At 54.1% G+C, this 17888-nt stretch overlaps 1 protein-coding gene across 2 annotated transcripts in view; it reads right to left on the bottom strand.

Moving 5' to 3' along the window:
- The window catches only part of SLC25A48 (solute carrier family 25 member 48), a 47744-nt gene extending 41129 nt beyond the window's left edge, over positions 1-6615 (bottom strand). For both annotated transcript variants that reach the window (XM_047778678.1, XM_047778677.1), the window contains exons 1-2: positions 6415-6615; positions 1731-1774 (exon numbers count right to left, since the gene is read on the bottom strand). In XM_047778678.1, coding sequence (XP_047634634.1) covers positions 1731-1774; positions 6415-6460 — 90 coding nt within the window. In that variant the 5' untranslated portion in view covers positions 6461-6615. The remainder of the gene's footprint in view (positions 1-1730; positions 1775-6414) is intronic.
- Positions 6616-17888: the final 11273 nt, after the last annotated feature.

Below are 17888 nucleotides of genomic sequence, written 5' to 3'. Positions count from 1 at the left end.
ACTCCAGGTTATTCTGACTCTTGCCCAGACATTTCTCAATGAATGTGGGGCACAGAGAAAATGCTTGCCAGATTGAAGGAAGGACGGACGGAGGACGTTCTGGAGAGAAACAAGGGCTCTGGGCCATGTAAGCCAGCATCACCAGCCTGGTACCCTCAGCAGAAAGACTCTTAGGCTGAACAGAGACCGGGTTTTATGTATCAAGAAGGGTTCCCTGCAGAGGATCAGGGGGCAGAGTGGAGAGACAAAGAAGAGTCCTGGCCTTTTCACATGATATGTGGCCAAGCATAGGCTGGCCTGTGCAAGAGGCAGGGGATGAGGATGGGGGCTCCAACAAGCTCCACTAGCCCCTAGCCAGGCTGTGGGCCAGGGAAGGAGGCTCCAGCAGGGAGACACAAAGGTTGACTGTGTCAGAAACATGGCTGTTAGGCCTGCAAGGGTTGCATATCCACCACCGCTGCCTCGCCATCCCCATAGAGCCTGCACAAAGAACACGTCCAGGATGCACTTGATGTACAAGCAAAAGGCTAGGCTCACATGAGGGACTCGAGGAGCCAGGGAACACCTTCAAATACATGTAGGAAGGAGCTCCCTTGTGGCACAGTGGGTTAAGGATCGGTGTTGTCATTGCAGTGGCTTGAGTCACTGCTGTGGCGCAGGTTCGATCCCCAGCCTGGGAACTTCCACATGTCATAGGTGTGGCCAAAAAAAAAAGGCATGTAGGCTGATCTCTTTCTCAAGAAGACAACAGGCCTGAGCTCAGAGAAGGGGCCCAAGGTCACGCAGGAAGGGAGAGGGAGAAAGGAGATGACAACATCTGCTGGAAAAGGGCCTGGAGGGTCTTCTTTGCACAGGATCCTGGCGAGCATTCGATACAAATCTGGAAGCAGGGGTGAGGAAGCACTATTTGTGGCCATGTTCTCAGGGTATTAACTGTGAGTGCTGCTCACTTCGGGGGGACAGGGGACAGGGGCAAGGGTGGAATCAAAGGATGTTCCCTTGAAACATCTCACCCCTCAGTGCTTCAATGTGCTGTACGGCCTGAGGCAACACCCTTCCCCGTTCTGGGCCAATTTCTACATCTTTAGAACAATGAGTGTGGATGATCCCAGGGCCAGATGGATCTGCCATTGCAACTCCATCAAGTTCTAACAGTTTCCCACTCCCAGGTGAAGCCAAGTTCTAACCTGAAATCAAGGCCTCCGGGAATTGAGTGCTGACCTCCCCCTCCTGGATTCTGATCTGTAGCTGCTTCCTGAACCTGATGCATCAGCACAACCGGCCATGTTGGTCTTTACCAAGCATGGCCCCCGGGCAGTGCCCCCACCTCCGTGCATTTGCCCACGCTGTTCTCCGCATGTGGAGCATCTTTTCCAATCATCCCACCTTAAATTATGGACTCGGATGCCACCTCATTCTGGAAGCCTCTTCTGGCTCCTTATTTGCACAGAAGCTTGTAAAAGAACCCTCACCAGTGCCCTGGCCCCCTCCCCTGCAGCTCTGAGAACCTGGAGGCAGAAATGGAACATTCACAAAAACAGAATCACTGCCAAGCAATGAGGGCAGAGCATTCCAAATGGGACGTCCTAGCACTCCACCCCCCAGAGGCGGCACAGAGAGCCTGCCCTGGGCTGGAGACTCTCTGGAGACCAGAAACAGCAAGCACATTCCCAAAGGCAGACTCCCTCCAAGACCCTTTCCAAAAGGAAATGGCAACATGGCGACCGTACCTTGACTGTGTCCAGAGGGTGGCCGACAATGACACTGGCTGCACCTGCGGATCAAAGAATACCTGGTTACTCAGCCCCTGGACTCCTAACTTGCACCAGCTTAGGACAGAACAGAAGGCTCAGGCTTTTACGTTCATTTACTCGGTCAACACCCAGTCACCAGACAAGATCTCCAGCGTGTTAGGCACTGGCTCCCACACAGAGGAAGGCAAAGAAATGGAAGAAATCTAGGCCCTGCCTTAAGAACGAAGCACCCTGAAAAACGGAAGTGAAGGTGCAGGGATAACTGGGTATTCACGTGCAAAAGATGAAGTTAGACCTCTAGCTTATTCCATATACGAAAGACATAAATGGGAGTACTACAGCTATAAAAATCATATACTAAAACATAGGGGAACAGCTCCACGACTGTAGGCTTGCAAGAGATTCTTAGATATGACACCAAAAGTACAAGCCACAAAAGAAAAGCTGCATAAACTGGATGGGGCGAAAATTAAAAACTTTTCTGCATCAAAAAACACACTCAAGAAAGTGAAGAAACCTACAGAATGGAGAAATATATTTGCAAATCATACATTTGATAAGGGTCTAGTATCTACAATACGTAAAGAACTCTAACAACTCAAAAAAATTTTTTTGAAGGCAGGAGCACTTGAATAGACATTTCTTTAAAAAAAATATATACACACATATACAAATGGCCAACAAGCACATGAAAAGATTCTCAGCATCAATAGTCCTTTGGGAAACAGAGGTCAAAACCACAATGAGCTTCTGCTTCACAAACGCTAGGAAGGCCATAATTTAAAAAAGGAAAAGGAAAGAAAAATAAGTCTTCATGAGGATATCGAGTAAGCAGAACTCACATACGTTGCACACGGTGAACGTGAAAATGCACACAGTGCAGCGGCCGTAGAAAACGGTTTGGCTTATTACAAAGTTAAACACAGGACGCCCCTAGGACCCAGCAATGCTACTTTTAGAAATATACCTAAAAGAACGGAAAATAGGCACACAAACAACTACAGGTACACACCTGTTCACAGCAGCACCATTCACAAAAGCCGAAAGGTAAAACAGCCCAACGGCCACGGCGAAGGACATTGTATGGTCTAACCATACAATGGAATAGTACCATTCACAAAGGGGAATGAAGCACCGACGCCTCCCGCAGTGTGAACGAAGGTGGGAAACATTACACTACGTGAAAGACACCAGACAAAAAAAACTGTACGATTTCATTTATGTGATTTCTCCAGAAGAGAGAACTCCTCAGAGGCAAAAAGCAGGTTAGTGGTTGCCAGGGTTTGGAGGAGGGGGAATAGGAGTGCCAGATTCACTGGGCGGGAGAAAACTGCTTTAGAACTAGGTAAATGGTTGCCCAACATGGTCAATGTACTAAATGCCACTGCATCGCATACTTTCAAGTGGTTATTTTACGCTATGTGACTTTCACCTCAAAAGCGGGGGGAGGGCGTGAAGAGAAAACCCAGAAACTTTTTGGGTTGTCTGCAGGTTATTTAGCTTTTCTACACTTCGTTTTTAGCATGTGTAGTGGGAACAGTATTAGCACCCACCTCACAGTTCCATTCTAAGAATGAAATGAGATCATCGGAGTTCTCGCTGTGGCGCAGCGGAAACAAATCTGACTGGCAACTATGAGGTTGCAGGTTCGATCCCTGGTCCCACTCAGCGGATTAAAGATGTGGCACTGCCATGAGCTGTGGTGGAGGTCACACTCTCAGCTCGGATCAGCTCCGATTCAACCCCTCGCCTAGGAACCTCCATATGTTGAAGGTGAGGCCCAAAAAAATGCCCCCCCCCAAAAAAAAGAATGGAATGAGATAATAAAGGTAAAGTACCAGCAGAGCGTGGCACTTAGAGGATGATGCTCGAAGGGGCGACGGTCCCTGTTGGTTTTTCTTTTTTGCTTTTTTACGGCGGCCTCTTCGAAATGGTGAAGGAGCCTCTGGATCCTCGCCCCTCCACACACATTCGCAAGGCCCGAAGGATTTTGGAGGCAAGCAAGCAAAGCCACCCTGAGGCCATGCTGCAGGAGGGAGGGAGGGAGACTGAAACAGAAGCCATCATCCTTCTGAGACAAATTCCTCATCGTGCTCATGAGGAAGGAAGTGTCTCTACGAGCTGGAGTGACTAAACCAGGCAAGGCAGGCAAGGGGTCCTGGAATATCCCATATCTACAGAGACAGAGAATCCAGTTATTCCTGAACAGACATTCCCTTGGCCTAGAACTTCCAGATCCCTCTCAGCCGCCCGTCCTAGAGAATTGGGCAAAGGTTCTCAGTTTTGGGCAGATAATGGGCAGCAGACAGCCGGGCCATCCACTCCAAGGGAACCCCTCCCTTTGCAAGGAGGAAGGCGCTATGGCTGCATCCTTCACGACGGGCCTCCCTCGGCCCAGGGCAGCAGCCCCAGATCCAGCCTTGGGCCACGACCTTCCTGAACACTCATTAGCCCACCCATTGGGAAGCAGGGGATACAAGATAAGAAATGGGATTATCAGGTCAGTTGCATCCTGATCTTAGGATCATGTAGACCAGTAAAATTTCAAACAAAATGTGAAGGATATAATAGTGAAATGTTATCACACCCAGTCATTAAGAAAGAAAACAGCTATGGATGAGTATAGGGCTTAAGATGACCTTGGTACCAGACTATCTGGGCTGGAATCCTAGTGTCTAGCGTTCATCCTAGATGCATGGCCTTGAGCAAGACACTGAATTTCTCTGTATATCCATTTCCTTATCTATAAAACAAGTAGTAATAGTAGCTAACTCACTGTCACTATAAAGAAGTTTACATAAATACATGAGGCCACATGTTACTGTATGATTCTATTTACATAAAATGTTTAGAAAAGGCCAATTTATAGAGCCAAAAAGTAGTTTAGTGGTGCCCAGAGAAGAGGGAGGGGATGGAGTTTCACTGTAAATGGGCGTGAGGGATCTTACTGCAGGATGAGATGTTCTAGAACTTATTTATGGCAGTGGTTGCACCACTTGGTTACATTACTAAAAATCATCACATCATACACTTGCAATGAGTGGATTTTAGGATATGTAAGACAATCACAATAAAGTTGTTGCAAAAAGTATCCGGAAAGCATTTAAATAGCACCTGTACCTATTAAGTATTCAATGTTACGACATTCATTTCATTTCATGGAAACCAAAAAACACCAAACAAAAACGTGCTAACATCCACAAAGCAAGAGCAAACTCGAATAGAGGACAATCCAGTAGCTGCTGTGTAAGCTAGGTTGGGTCTCTGTGTCATCAGAGACGCTGAACTACTCTGACAGCCTTACTCTCCCGGGTATTTCTGAAACCAAGTCCCTGGCAGCCCCACTGAAGTTGGTCTGGCTACTTAAAGGGCAGCCAAGAAAAGGCTCTCCCTCGAATGGCTCAGTCATGTCAGCAGAGGGACTGGTTGTCCAAAGAGGGGCTGCCTGTGCCCAGTGCGCCTCTGGGCACAGCCCCCTGACTGGCAAAGTTAGGAGTAAGCCTCAGCCCTACCCAAGGGAGACCATGCAACAGAACGACCCCCAGTGAAGGGAACTGCCTCTGCTCAGGATGGTGAGAAGCAGGGGCTCTGTAGCCATCTGTGGGAAGGACAGATGTGGATTCCTGCTCGGTGGAAGGAGACCACCAGAAGGAGACACCTGAGATCCTAGCTGGTTGGTTGCTTTTTGATTTTGCCACCTTTTACCATACAAATATCCTGCTCTCCTTCATACGCAGAACACTTGGTGGGGCACAAACACGCTAGCTACAGTCTCTACATCAGGATCTCAGTATGTCACTGTCTTCTGGGAGTGGCTGTGCTCGTCAGATCTCTTCCTGATGATCCGCTTAGATGGGGCCAGCAGAAGAGCTATACTTTACAGTAAGCAAAGTCTCTCAACCGCCCACCTCCACTCCAAGAGCTGAGCAAAGTGGAAGGACAGCCCCACTGGAGAGAGAAAAGGGAAGCAAGGCAAGGCATGTGACGCTTGCCCAGGCAAACGCACCCCAAGCCCTGCAGAGAGCAGCTCCAGAGCAGTAGGAAGGGCCCCAACAGGCCCTTCCTACTGACAGTTGGCAACATCTGAAAATGTGAAGGGTTCCTCCGGTCCTGTAGTGGGCATCTGCAACCTATGCTCAGCCCCAGCTCTACCCTCTGCTCCATGCAGCCAGATGCCCCCAGAGCCCGCCTGATCTGATGCCAAACTCTGGCTCAGCATCCGCATCCCACGCCACCTTCATAAGAGTTTCTGGGAGCCATGGTCCCCAAACTCAGGTGCACACCAGGTTGCTGAAGGTGTGTATGTACTAGGATGCTCCATTGGCTGTCGGCTTTGACGGGCGGTTTAATCATTATGGGAACAAGCGCTGGAGATTGAACTTTAAGGCAAACTGCAAGCTCAGGGTGAATCTCGGCGGGGCTCACGGAGAGGGGCTCTGGGAATGACCGCAGGGAAGCAGCGGGCCAGACCTGCCTGCGGTGGGCGGCAAGGGGCACCTGTGGGCAGTGCCTGGATGCTGAGCTCCCTGAGCCTGCAAAGCATGGAAACTCAGCCCAGGAGGTGCCCCGGCAAGGTCACTCTCCTCCTCTTGGGCCTGGGCTGGGCTGTCACCTTAACCCACTCACCTCTGGGAGTCCCTCCCGTCTGGGATGTGCTCACCTCCAATCCAGCCGGCCACAAAGTCTTCCAGCTGAAAGCTGCCCATGGCCGCGGCCACAGCGCCTGGAGTTCCCAGAGCCGGGTCTGTGCCCCTTCAGAGTCTGCCAGGCATGGCCCGAGGGGGAGTGTGCGGACCAGCCAAGTCGGAGCGCAGAGCTCCCACAGCAGGTCCTGCTCCACACGGGGCTCTCGGAATTTGGCTCCTGCTCCAAGGGCTGCTGACATCACGCCCCCAGTGGACCTTAAAGGCATAGCGCGCCACCGGGAAGGGGAGAGTTCCCCGAGTTGCCACCTCTCCTCTGAGACACTGGAAATGGTTTCAGGATTTTCTTGCAAAGTTCATGACAAGAGGCAGGCAGGGAGGGAGGCATTATCTGGGAAGTATTTGATTACAAACACCAAGTTCTCTGGGATAAATTGTTTAGCTGGGTGAACACATCTTTTAAGCTAAAACAGAGCTGAAATAAGTTTAACTGAAAATCCAACCATCAGAGCTGATGGAAAGCCACCGAGTTTTACTCTCAAATGCACAGGACACACACTTTCTACGACAGCTTTAGAGATCAGGGCTTTTCCCTGGCTCCACCCTCCACACCCCTCTCCAGCCCCCAGGTTTCAGAAGCCCGTCTCTTCCCGAATCACTGACATAATGTGTTCAAAGCATCTAGCCCATGGGCAGGCTCCAAGGTAGCTCCAAATAAATCCTAGTTCTGAATAACGTCTGGTGTCTCCTGAGCACTGAACTCAGGCCCCAGTCAGGGCACACTCCTTACACTAGCCCTGGGACACGCGTGTTATCATCATCCCCAGTCCTAGATGAGGACAATGGCTGTAGGCGACAAAGATTTTAATCACATGGATTTGAATCTTTAAGGAAACACACCCTCATTGAGATAAAACTTGTCACTCCTGAATGATTAGGCTGAGCTGTGAGGACAGATGTGTATTAGACCTGGCTGCCACATGGAGAGCTCGGGGACACCCCAGTCAGAATGGAAGGTCCTGCAGCACCCGGAGCAGAGGGCACACAGCCCCCTGCTGACAGCACCCCAGCCAGAGCCCTGAGCACTCTCAGTCTGCCCCTGGCCAAGCTTTCAGGAGGGGTGAGGCTAGCCTGGAAATTTCCTCTAAAAGTTGCCTGTTGTGCGGTCTGGGCGGCCGGGCAGCACCCCGTGCCCCTCTAAGTGCCTGCCTTGCAGCTCCCAGCTGCCCTGATGCCTCACCCACATCATCCTCGGGGGCTACCTGTCCTCACAGCTGCCATGAGCAGGCAGTAGTGTCACTGCCGTGGCGGTCACTTTTATGACGTCAGCTTGGCTGGATGATAGTGCCCAGGGATTCCAACCTGAATCTAGGCCTTGATGTGAAGGGATTCTGTGGATGCGGTTTGCATCCAGCCACCAGCGGATTAACCTGGGTGTGTTTCTTCTAATTGGCTGAAAGGCCTCAGAGGAAGACATTCCACATGTGGAACAAGCATTTCCAGCCCGCCCTCCAGATTTCACACTTGCCCAGCCAGACCCTACACTTGCGCAACACACAACCTCTGACTGGTTCTGTTTTTCTGGTAGATCCCTAACCGTGTACACCCGTAAAACAGAAAGGACGAGGCTCACAGGTGACTCAGGGAGGTTCAATAAGATCCTATCCAGTCCGGGGCTGTCATGCCCCACAGCTGGAACAGCTTACAGCTTGCTCCCGACCTCCCCACACACACTTGCCATCCTCCCCTCCCCCCACCTTTCTCTCCAGCCCCTGGGCCTGAAACAGTGCTTCACAGGGTGCTCGGGTCTCCCTGGGCCTGCGCTGGTCCCCAACAGCCACAGGCTTGCTCTTCCAGGTCCCACCCCCAGACAGTGATGCTTACTCCTATCCTAGCCACGTCCCACTTGGTGCCCTGGGCCCAGAGCAAGCAAGACCTGGAGGGCCAGGGTCAAGTCTAACTCAGGCGCCCAGGTCCCTCCAGGCTCAGGCTCAACCTACACTGTCCAGCCTGGAAGGCAGAAGGGTGGTTCTCTCTCTCTTTCTCTGCCTCCCTCTCTGTAGGCAGGCTCTGCACCCAGCCAGCCCCAGCGAGAGGTCCATACTTACTGGGGGATGTGACCTGGCTATGCAGAGGTGCATCTGGTCCAGGGAGAGCTCCCTGGCCTCCCTCCAAGAAGCTCAGAGGGCTGATATTCCTCTGTGCCTGCTAGTTTGCAGCAGGGAACCTGGCCTTAGCACCTGGGATCGCAGAAAATGTGAGCGGTAAGGCCTGGTGGAAGGGGCCTCTGCAGGGCCCACTCTTCTCCCACTGGCACAACTACGTCACATCAGCCAGGCCATCATGTGCAGCAGCTGCCCAGGGCCCCTTCTTCCAAAGCAAAACAGAGTTTGCCACTGAAGCTTGAAACGAAGGAGCTGAGAGGAGTGGGGGCTACCAGGAGCACCCCCCACCACCAATACGTACGTACCCTGCCATGCTTGGGACATGTACCGGGACAGTTAGGAGAAACTGGAGAAAGTCTCCAAAGAGTTGTCATTTTGTCATCTCACCCTGGACCAGTCTACAGGTGGAGAGCCTACCAGTTCACCCACTCTTCTGGAGGACCACCCAGTGTGGGCACCAAACAGGAAGGTCCTGAGTTGGCAGGAAGCGGCCCTGGAGCCCTTGGGGAGCCTCCTAGCCCAGAAAGAGGGTGTTTGAACTGCTAATGAGCGGCAGCAGAGTGGAGGGTGCGGGCTCCTTTCCAGAAGGAACCTCTATGCTCCATTCCTAACTGTGGGCCACGCCTTTGGGGGCCCTGGGCTGCTGCTTGTTTCCCGCTTCCCTGCTTTGGGAGCAGCATTTGTCGTGCTGCCGTACACACTTGTGTCCCCCACCTCGGGAAAGAGCAGCTAAAACCACGGGGCACAGAGAGCTCAACTCCCTGGGTTGCGAGAGCCGGAAAGAAACCCCATTTCCTTTCTTCCTCAGCTCCTTCCCAGAAGGCAACCCCCAGAGCATCTCCCATGGCGGTGGGCATACGCCGACAGGCTACACTGACTGTATGTGACCATGAGCGGTCCACTTGCCATCTGCCCTCTCTCAAAGGGCAAATGGGGGGCACTTAGAATATGTCGGTTTCTGCTCATGGGAAGGTCTCTGTCACAGAGGGGACTATTTGCCTGAGATGCCACCTGGGGGCAGCTGTGACAGCCCTGGAGGAGTAAGGTGCCAGGCAGCAGTCAGCGAAGGCTGCCTGTGCACAGAGCCTCAGAGCTGCAACGAGTCTATCCAGTCCCATGGCTCCTGGATACTTTCTCAGCCAAGCCCAGAGTCCCCCACTTGTGCCACCTGCTACACCTGAGCAGCAAAGTCCTGGGTGAGCGGTGCCCCATGGCAGAGACCCTGACCCGCCCCCTGCTCTCCTCTGCCTTCTTGAAGCCAGCTCACCCTGCAGGCGTTAATTCTCTCCCACTGCTGCTCGTTCTCTGTGCTCATCTCCTGCGCCTCCTTCCTTCCACCTAGGGCTCCTTAGGGCGCTCTGGACCCTCTCTCAGCTTATAACCCCCACTCCTCACCTCCAAGCTTTCTTTGCTCTACCAATACTTCCACTTGTTGGGCCCCACGTCATCTCTAACTCAGTACATCCTCTATGGACTCTGTTTAACTAACTCTCTAACTAGCCCTCCTTCAGTGGCCCACTCAGCTGGCTGCCCAAACCAGACCCCGGACGTCATCGTTGGCGCCTCCCTCCCCCACAAAAGCCTCATTCCATCAGCCATGATGCCCCGAGGGTCCATCTCCTCCATGGCCCTGACATCCAGCCCTCTCCGACATCTCCCCACGGCTCAGCCCCGCCCTGTGCCACTGCCCGCCTAGACCATGGTGGACAGAGGCTCCTGGGTCCCTCTGCCCCAGTCCCTTGTCCCTCCAGCAGCTGCCACAGTGAGCTTGTGACACCTTGAATACGCTCCAGTGCTCCTCTGTTGAGGGGCCTATGATGACTCCCTGTGGCCTTGAGAGGAAGGCCACGTCCCCAGCTTGGCATGTGAAGGTCTGCAGGGCTGAGGCTGGCTGCCTTTCCACTTCTCACCTCCTACCAGCTCAGCCCTCCCCTCAGGCCAGAGCCCCAACTCGGTGGTGTGTCCCTACACGCTTTGTGTGTGTGACTGTGCCCGTGTGTTCCCTCGCTAGGAACCCCTCCACCTTCCTTGAGACTCAGCTCAGACACTTGCCCTGAGAGGCCTTCCTTGAAGCACTCACATCCCCTCCACCCTGGATCTGCTGCCTTTCAACTCTGCTTCCACAGTATCCCAGGCATCACATGCATAGCATGGCCATCACACTCTGGGCTGTCTTCCCATCAGGACTGTGGCCCCACTGAGAAGAAGGCAGTGCCTTGTTCTCTGGACCTGCAGAGTCTGGCACAGCCTGGTGGACAGTCGCTGCTCAGCGAGCCTTAAAGGGAAGACCATGGAGCCCAAGTCTGAAGGGCCTCCTGATCACTGGCAACCAAAGAGGGAGTCCAGACGCAAAGCAGAGAAGAGGCCCGGGCCTTTCGGGCCCTCAAAAGTTCCCGACGCAGTCCCATCCCAAGGCCTTTGCACTCATTGCTCCCTCAGCTCGCGGCCCCTCCTCTTTCCATTCTTGAGGCCAGCTCCACCTCCTTCGGGCCTAAGCTCAAACACCTTCTGCAGAGAGGCTTACCAGACCATAAGGGGGTCTAGACCTCATCGCCCCCTCCCTGCTTCTCCTCCCTGACCTCACCATGGTGGTCTGCCCTTGTCCAACAATGCCCAGGAAACCCAGGAGCACGGGACCCATCTGACTTGTCCCCTGCCAGTGCTTTCTAAGCCACTGCCACAGGCAGGGGAACAGTAATGACGAAGGACTGAGGGCAACTGAATGAATTAAGTGGGACATGTGCACATCTTGTCTTTGTTCCTTGGGCTTTGTACCTGCTGCATCACTCCTGCGTCAGCCTCAGACAGTGGGAACTCTGGGGTCCCTTCCCTGACTCTGAGTGGCGATTCTTAAGGTGCTCTTGGAGTTTCTCACTTGGGGTAGGACTCCTTCCTTCACGGGCAGTTCTCTGAGAGTCAATTCCGAGCACATTCCTACCATATCTGGGCTAGCGCCTGTTCCAGGTGACACTGCAGGTCAAGACACCGAGGCAAGGCAGCCACTGGGAGGCTGGGCTGCCTGCGTTCTGCTTCTGGTGCTGCTCACCGAGCACCTTAGGCAAGTTCAGGCCTCAATTTCCCCTCTGCCTTTTGTAGAGATGAGTCCCCTCTTAGTGTCCAGAGACGTCTGAAATCCATGGAGATGCCAAGGATGGCTGTCTTATTAAGATGTGCCAGCAGAGGGCACTGCTGCACAGCACTTGGGGCTCTCAGGAGGAAAAGACCAGCTTGGCAGCCCCAGGGGAAGAGGTTCCTGGCCCCGGTTCCCTGGCTCCAGGCTGGAGAGTCAGAGCCAGGATATACTTGGACAAAGAAAGAGGTGCTGACATGGGGGGCTCAGAAGGAGCCTGGCAGTGCCAGAGTGGCCTCTGAGGGGCCTGAGGAGGACCCACTGCAGGGAGTGCTGACTATGTACTTGGAGGAAGAGTTCCCCAGTAGAGAGAGCTACCACCCTCATCTCGTCACCTGCCTTAATCATCAAGGCCTCAAATGTACCAGGTTCCTGCCCACCTCAGGGCGCCAAGCTAGCCCAGTGCCACATGCTCTACCTACGGCCATCTCATTGAATTCTGAGGCCAGGCCCCATTTTTCAGGTGATAAGAATGAAGCTCAGGGTGATTAAGCAATTTCTCCAAAACCACACAGCCTGTGAGTGGAGGATTAAGGATTCGCACCTGCTGTTGACTCCAGGACCCAGCTCTGAACCAAGGTGCTGCCTCGTGGCCTAGCCTTAGAAAGTAGAGGCATCTTTCCCCAAAGCCCTGCCCCCGTCCCTGCCCTGGCCCCTCTGCCTCAATGTCCTAATTTCTCTGACTCTGGTTCTCCACCATCAGGGAGACGGTATTAACATTTGCCAGCTATGCTCACATGCTCAGGGCTGCTGGAGCTAGTGTCTCACACCGGAGCGCACTGGGGCAGCCTTCTGGCCTTTCCTCCCTGCCAGGGTCCTGTGGGCTGAGTTGGTTCTTGTGCGAAAATGAGAAAAAGGAAAGCCTGGTCTTTTTCCTCAGCTGGTGGACATAAGGAGGCTCGTGCTGAGAGCAAGCAGAGGCTGGGCAGCTCAGAAACCAGGAAATTTGGGTGGGGGGAACCAGGGATTGAGTGGTCTTTGCAGGAGAAGGGGGGCGTGGGGATAGCGGCATGGGAGGACTCCACTGCAGCTGCTGAGGTCACACCAGAAGCCCCTGCTGAGCACCTGCTGTGCGCTAAACTGCCAGGGGGCACAAAGAGTTGGTGATGTGGAAAGTGAGACAGGAGTCTGTTTTGGGAATGGTGGCCCTGGCTGTGCCATGGGGCAGCTCTCTGCCCCCAGGCAGCTCCAACTTCAGGTGCAGGACTCCAGGGTAGACCAGGAAACCTCATACCTGCCTGAGCTGCAAAGAGAGGCCAGACTACGAAACTTCAGGAAGGAACTGGTCCTAAAAAGCCAAGCTGGATTTGGGTCTGCAGAGGTAGAAGAGAGGGCATCGATCACATCACAGGCAGAGGGCAGCACTGAGTGACACCAGGCCCTGCGTCTGAGGGGGTGTGTGTGGGGGGGACGGGAGCCTGAAGAGTTTCCTTGTTGTGGGAGAGGAGGCTGAAGGCTCACGGTGTGATCATTGAAGACCTTGGAGGCAAGGTGACTCTACCCGGGCGGGGGTGGGGGTGGGGGTGCAACTGCTGGCTAGCAGCAGTCCTCAGTCCTCCTGCTGCTCCTGTGAGTGGACAGAGGACCCACCTCGGTCCCAGCTGCATCTCACCTGGACAGACCTCCCTGGCCAACACTGAGGCGAGCTCAGGCTCCCTGTCCAGCAGTCTTGCTCTCTGTGGGGACCTGGTGGGCTTGGCTGGGAGGCTGAGGCCGGGGCTGCTCCAGGCTCTCGGAAGCGCTGTGCTGCCCCTCCCTCACCACCACCCCAGCACACGGACACTCACCCGTCTCGGGAAAGGGTGCGGTACTAGAACCGTCAACGCGTTCCGTCCCCAGGGACAACGCACGTCTTCCCGCTTGCTCTGCGTCTCTGGATACACTCTCTTCCTTCTGGACCTCAGTTTCTCCATCTCCCAAAAGAAAAGCCACACTTAAGACCCCACACCTCGAAGAAAGAAAGGGGCCACCGCGGCTGCCGCCTCTCCGCATCCACACTCGGAGATGGCCACGCTCCGCCCCCTTCCCAGCAGCCCATGCGCCGGCCCCCAGCATGCCCCGCGCCCCGCCCCTGCAGGACATCTCGTGGTTTTTTTGTTGTTTTTTTTTCTTTTTTTCTCTTTTTTTTTTTTTTTTTGGTCTTTTTGCTATTTCTTTGGGCTGCTTCTGCGGCATATGGAGGTTCCCAGGCTAGGGGTCTAATCGGAGCTGTAGCCACCGGCCTACGCCAGAGCTACAGCAACACGGGATCCGAGCCGAGTCTGCAACCTACACCACAGCTCACGGCAACGCCGGATCGTTAACCCACTGAGCAAGGGCAGGGACCGAACCCACAACCTCATGGTTCCTAGTCGGATTCGTTAACCACTGCGCCAGGACGGGAACTCCAGGACATCTTGTTTTTGATGCAAATACAAAGCAAAAAAAAAAAAAAGAAATTTAAAGAATAAAATCTCAAAACCATGTGGATTCGATTTTCTCCAGAATAGAGATTTCCCAAGTGACAAAAGCTGGGCCCAGGAAGAAGGCCAAGGAGAACCAGCCCTAAAGGCAGTACAGTCCACCTGCGCTGGGCGGCACGTGGGTTTGCGGCAGCTGCGTCTCCCAGCAGAGCGGCGGAGCTGTGGCCTGCCTCTGCCTGTTACTAACATCCAGGCGCCTCAGAGTGGCCAAGGTGGCTTCCACCCCGCTTCCTCCACTCCTCCCCTGATTTTAGGCCCCAGCAAACCAGACTGCACCCCCTTTTCTGCCTTAATTGATGCCTCATCCATTTATCCAACAATTAACGCTGGAGTACCTAATGCTTGAGTAACGCCCAGGTGCTGGGGACACAGCCCTTTTGATCTTAGCACATTCCTCCCAAATGCAGTGTTAATGCTACTTCTCTCTGACTCCCCCGCCCCAGCTCCAAGGCCTGCTTGGTGAATGAACCCTCTCTGCCTATGAATCACTAAAATTTGGCACTATAATTTATGGTAGAGCATTATGGTAGCCAGTCTCCGAAATGGCCCCCAGTGTTTCTCACCCTCATCAGATCTCTTTCCACATTGAATTAGAGCGCATCTGGGCGACTAACAGAGTATGGCCTAGGTAACAATATGCGATTTCTGAGGCTCAGTGGTAATAAGCGTTACAGCTTCTGTCTTGGTCTCCAGGGTCACTTGCTCTGGGGAAGTCAGTTACCTAATGTAGAGCTGCTCAAGCAGCCTTGAGGAGACGCCCATGAGGGAGGAACTGAGGCCCACCAACAACCAGCACCAGTTTGCCAACCATGTGAAGGACGAAGCAGATCCTCTAAGCCCATCAAGACTGCAGATGACTGCAGCCCTGGCCAACACCTCAACCACAGCTTCATGAGAGATCCCAAGCCACAACCACCCAGCCTAGCTGCTCCCAGACTCTTGAATCCGGGATGCTGTCATGCTGAGAGAAAATATGTTTATTGTTATAGTAAGCCACTAAGTTTTGCGATAACTACACAGGAATAAACGTCTAATATAAGCGTAATAGTTAGGAGCATGGACTCCAGAGCCAGACAGTGCTTAGATTCTGGCTCTGTTGCTTTCTAGCTCTGTACTTGGCCATTTAATCCCCCTTGCCTGGACAGCCTCATATGTAAAGCAGGGGAGCCAAGTGTACCTAACTGAAGTCTTGCCTGCCTCAGTGTGTTAAGGCATGTACAGTGCTTAGCACTGTGGCTGACGCACAGTAAACACTCAACAAAAATGAATCCTCACCATTGCTTTGGCCTCTGAGTCCTGATGGGTGTTTCATGTCTGTCAGTACAGAGCAGCTCCCAGCCATGCCCGCGGAAGGGATGAAAGGCAAATTGCTCTTCCCGATAAGCCCATCCCCTTTCCTGGGTTCTCTCCTGCCCCAGAGCCTTCCTATAAACCTCTCCCTGGAGAGAGGCCTCGGTCTTGAAAATCCTTCAGCCCCAGGAGCAAGTGAGTTTCCTCCAGCTCGCTCAGGAGGTGCTGGCACTTGGCTGCAGGGCTCCCTGCCCTACTTGGGTTCTACAAGCCCCCATCTGGGAAAAGGGAGCCCTACCTCTGCTCCAGCTTAGAGCGCACAAGGAGGGTGTGGCCCTGGTTTCTCACACACACTTAAGCACCTCCCAACTGTGGGAAGACAGTGAGGGCTCAAGGATGCCAGCCAGCCTAAACCTGGCCAGGAGAAACACATGAGGGACCTTTTCTAAAAAGAAACTTTTCCAGGTACCTCAAGGAGGACCCACCAATTTCCTTCCCTTCCTCCTCTGCTTCCCCATCTTCAGGAGGAGTGGAGAGCATCCCTCTGGGTGGTGGCACAGGAATCAGCCATCAGGGGTGTGTGAGTCAGAGAAGGGGACATGGAGCCCACACCGCAGGACAGAGTGGCTGTGAATGGGACATTAAGTGTATGACCAGGCACTGAAGGATGGTTTCAAACAGGAGCCAAGGTTCATGTGCTCAGTCCCTGAAGTGGGTGGGTGGGTGAGTGTGTGCTGCCCTCACCCACACGCTTCAGCCTCAGAGCCCTCTGCTGTGGCATGGGGTGAACCTAGAGTTGGGGGCCGGGCTCGGGCACCAGAAAACCTTTTCACTGAGTCCAGGAAGTCAAGGGCCTCTGCACATGTGTACTGGGTCCCTGTCACCTGCCTGCTGCTCTGGAGGGCAGGAACCTGGGAAAGGCAAGGCAGAAGGGCAGCGAGCTATGAAGAAGGAAGCTGGCGGGTGGCCGCTGGCTCTCTCCCTGCCTGTGAGACTCACAGAGGAGGGGTGTGTGGGAAGTTCTCAAGCATCAGATCCCCCAGATCAGACAGTGAATCCCAGCTCTGCCGTTTGTGAGCTGTGTGAACCCAGGCATGCTACTTAACCTCTCTGAGCCTGATTCTTCAGCTGTACAAAGGAGATGATACCAGTGTCTGCCTCTAGGATTATGGAGATGGTCTCTGTAAGGGGCTCAGTACATCATAAATGCTGAACTAACGGACGCCACGGGTTTTAATCCAAAGCATCACATTAGGGCGCCAACTCCAACCCTGATAGCAGAGTGATTTATTTATAAGCCAGTCTCTGGTCTCTGCACTTCTCAGTTGTTCGGGCAAACCCGATTCCTTCCCCTTTCTGGAGGCTCTTTGGGGGCAGCTGCTTTCCACTGGGCCAGTTTTCCAGCTGGAAGAGCGGGATCAGCCCCAGGATGGGAGGGTCCCTTCCTGGGGGTGTGGCTGAATGTGGGGAGCCAGCTGAGCCATTCCTCCGCTAAGTCAGATGCCAGGTAGACCGGCCCACCAGCAGGGTGCAAGGTCTGCTTCCTAGCCCAAAGGGAGAGCTGCCAGGGCTTGAGGTCCTCCTGCCAGCCCTGCAGGTTGTGGGCAGTGGACCAGGGAAAATGAAGGTCTGAGAGCTGTAGTCCCAAGAAGCTTCAGCCCCACGGTGAGCTGAGCTCTGGGAACTTCGCCCCCAGCCATCTTCACCCCTCGCTGATCAGTGGGTACTGGGGGCTGTCCTCTGGTGGTTCCTGCCCACCACCAGCTCCTGCTCCCTCACGGTGAAGCTGCACCAGGCCCAGGCAGCTTCCCCGTGGGCTCCTGGCCCCACGCTGGAGAGACGGGAGGCCCAGGGCTCGTGTGCAGCCCCTCCTCAGGGGTTCTGTAGTAAGGCACAAACCCTGAAGCATGAAGGGCCTGGCCCCTAAAGGCACCATCGCTGGAGAGAGGGAAGTCCAGGCCACAGTCACGGGAGTGCCCTGCTGAGACCAGCAGGATGGGGCAGCAGGTTGGTGAGGGAGAGCACTGGGAGCGGAGGTCTGGGTCGGCCAGGCCAGTCTGGGTGGGAAGGAGACAAGACGGTTACCCAGGCTCGCAGGTTCGGCCTGACACCCAGGATTGGCCTCGGCCTCCACTCTGCAGTGGGAGCAAGGATGGCGCTGGTGCCTGTTCTACTGGCGGGATGCACTCAGTCACTCACTCCCAACCCCAGGGCTCCCAGCTCGGAGGGTGTGTCTGGGATTAGACTGCATTCAACCCGCCTCCTCCATGTCTGCAGTCACGGGGCACAGTGCCAGCTTCGGGTGCTGGAGGTGGCTGTTAGTAGCATTAGAGGGCCCGGACTTTGGGTCCAATCCCAGGTTTGCTCTTGCCAGCGATGTCTTTGGCCAAGTCGCTTAACTTCTCTGAGGCTCATTTTTCTCATTCATCAAATGGGAATGATAA

The sequence above is a fragment of the Phacochoerus africanus genome, chromosome 4 (assembly GCF_016906955.1).
Source record: "Phacochoerus africanus isolate WHEZ1 chromosome 4, ROS_Pafr_v1, whole genome shotgun sequence".
In the NCBI taxonomy this organism is placed as follows: Eukaryota; Metazoa; Chordata; class Mammalia; order Artiodactyla; family Suidae; genus Phacochoerus; species Phacochoerus africanus.
This window is presented reverse-complemented; position numbering and strand designations above follow the sequence as displayed.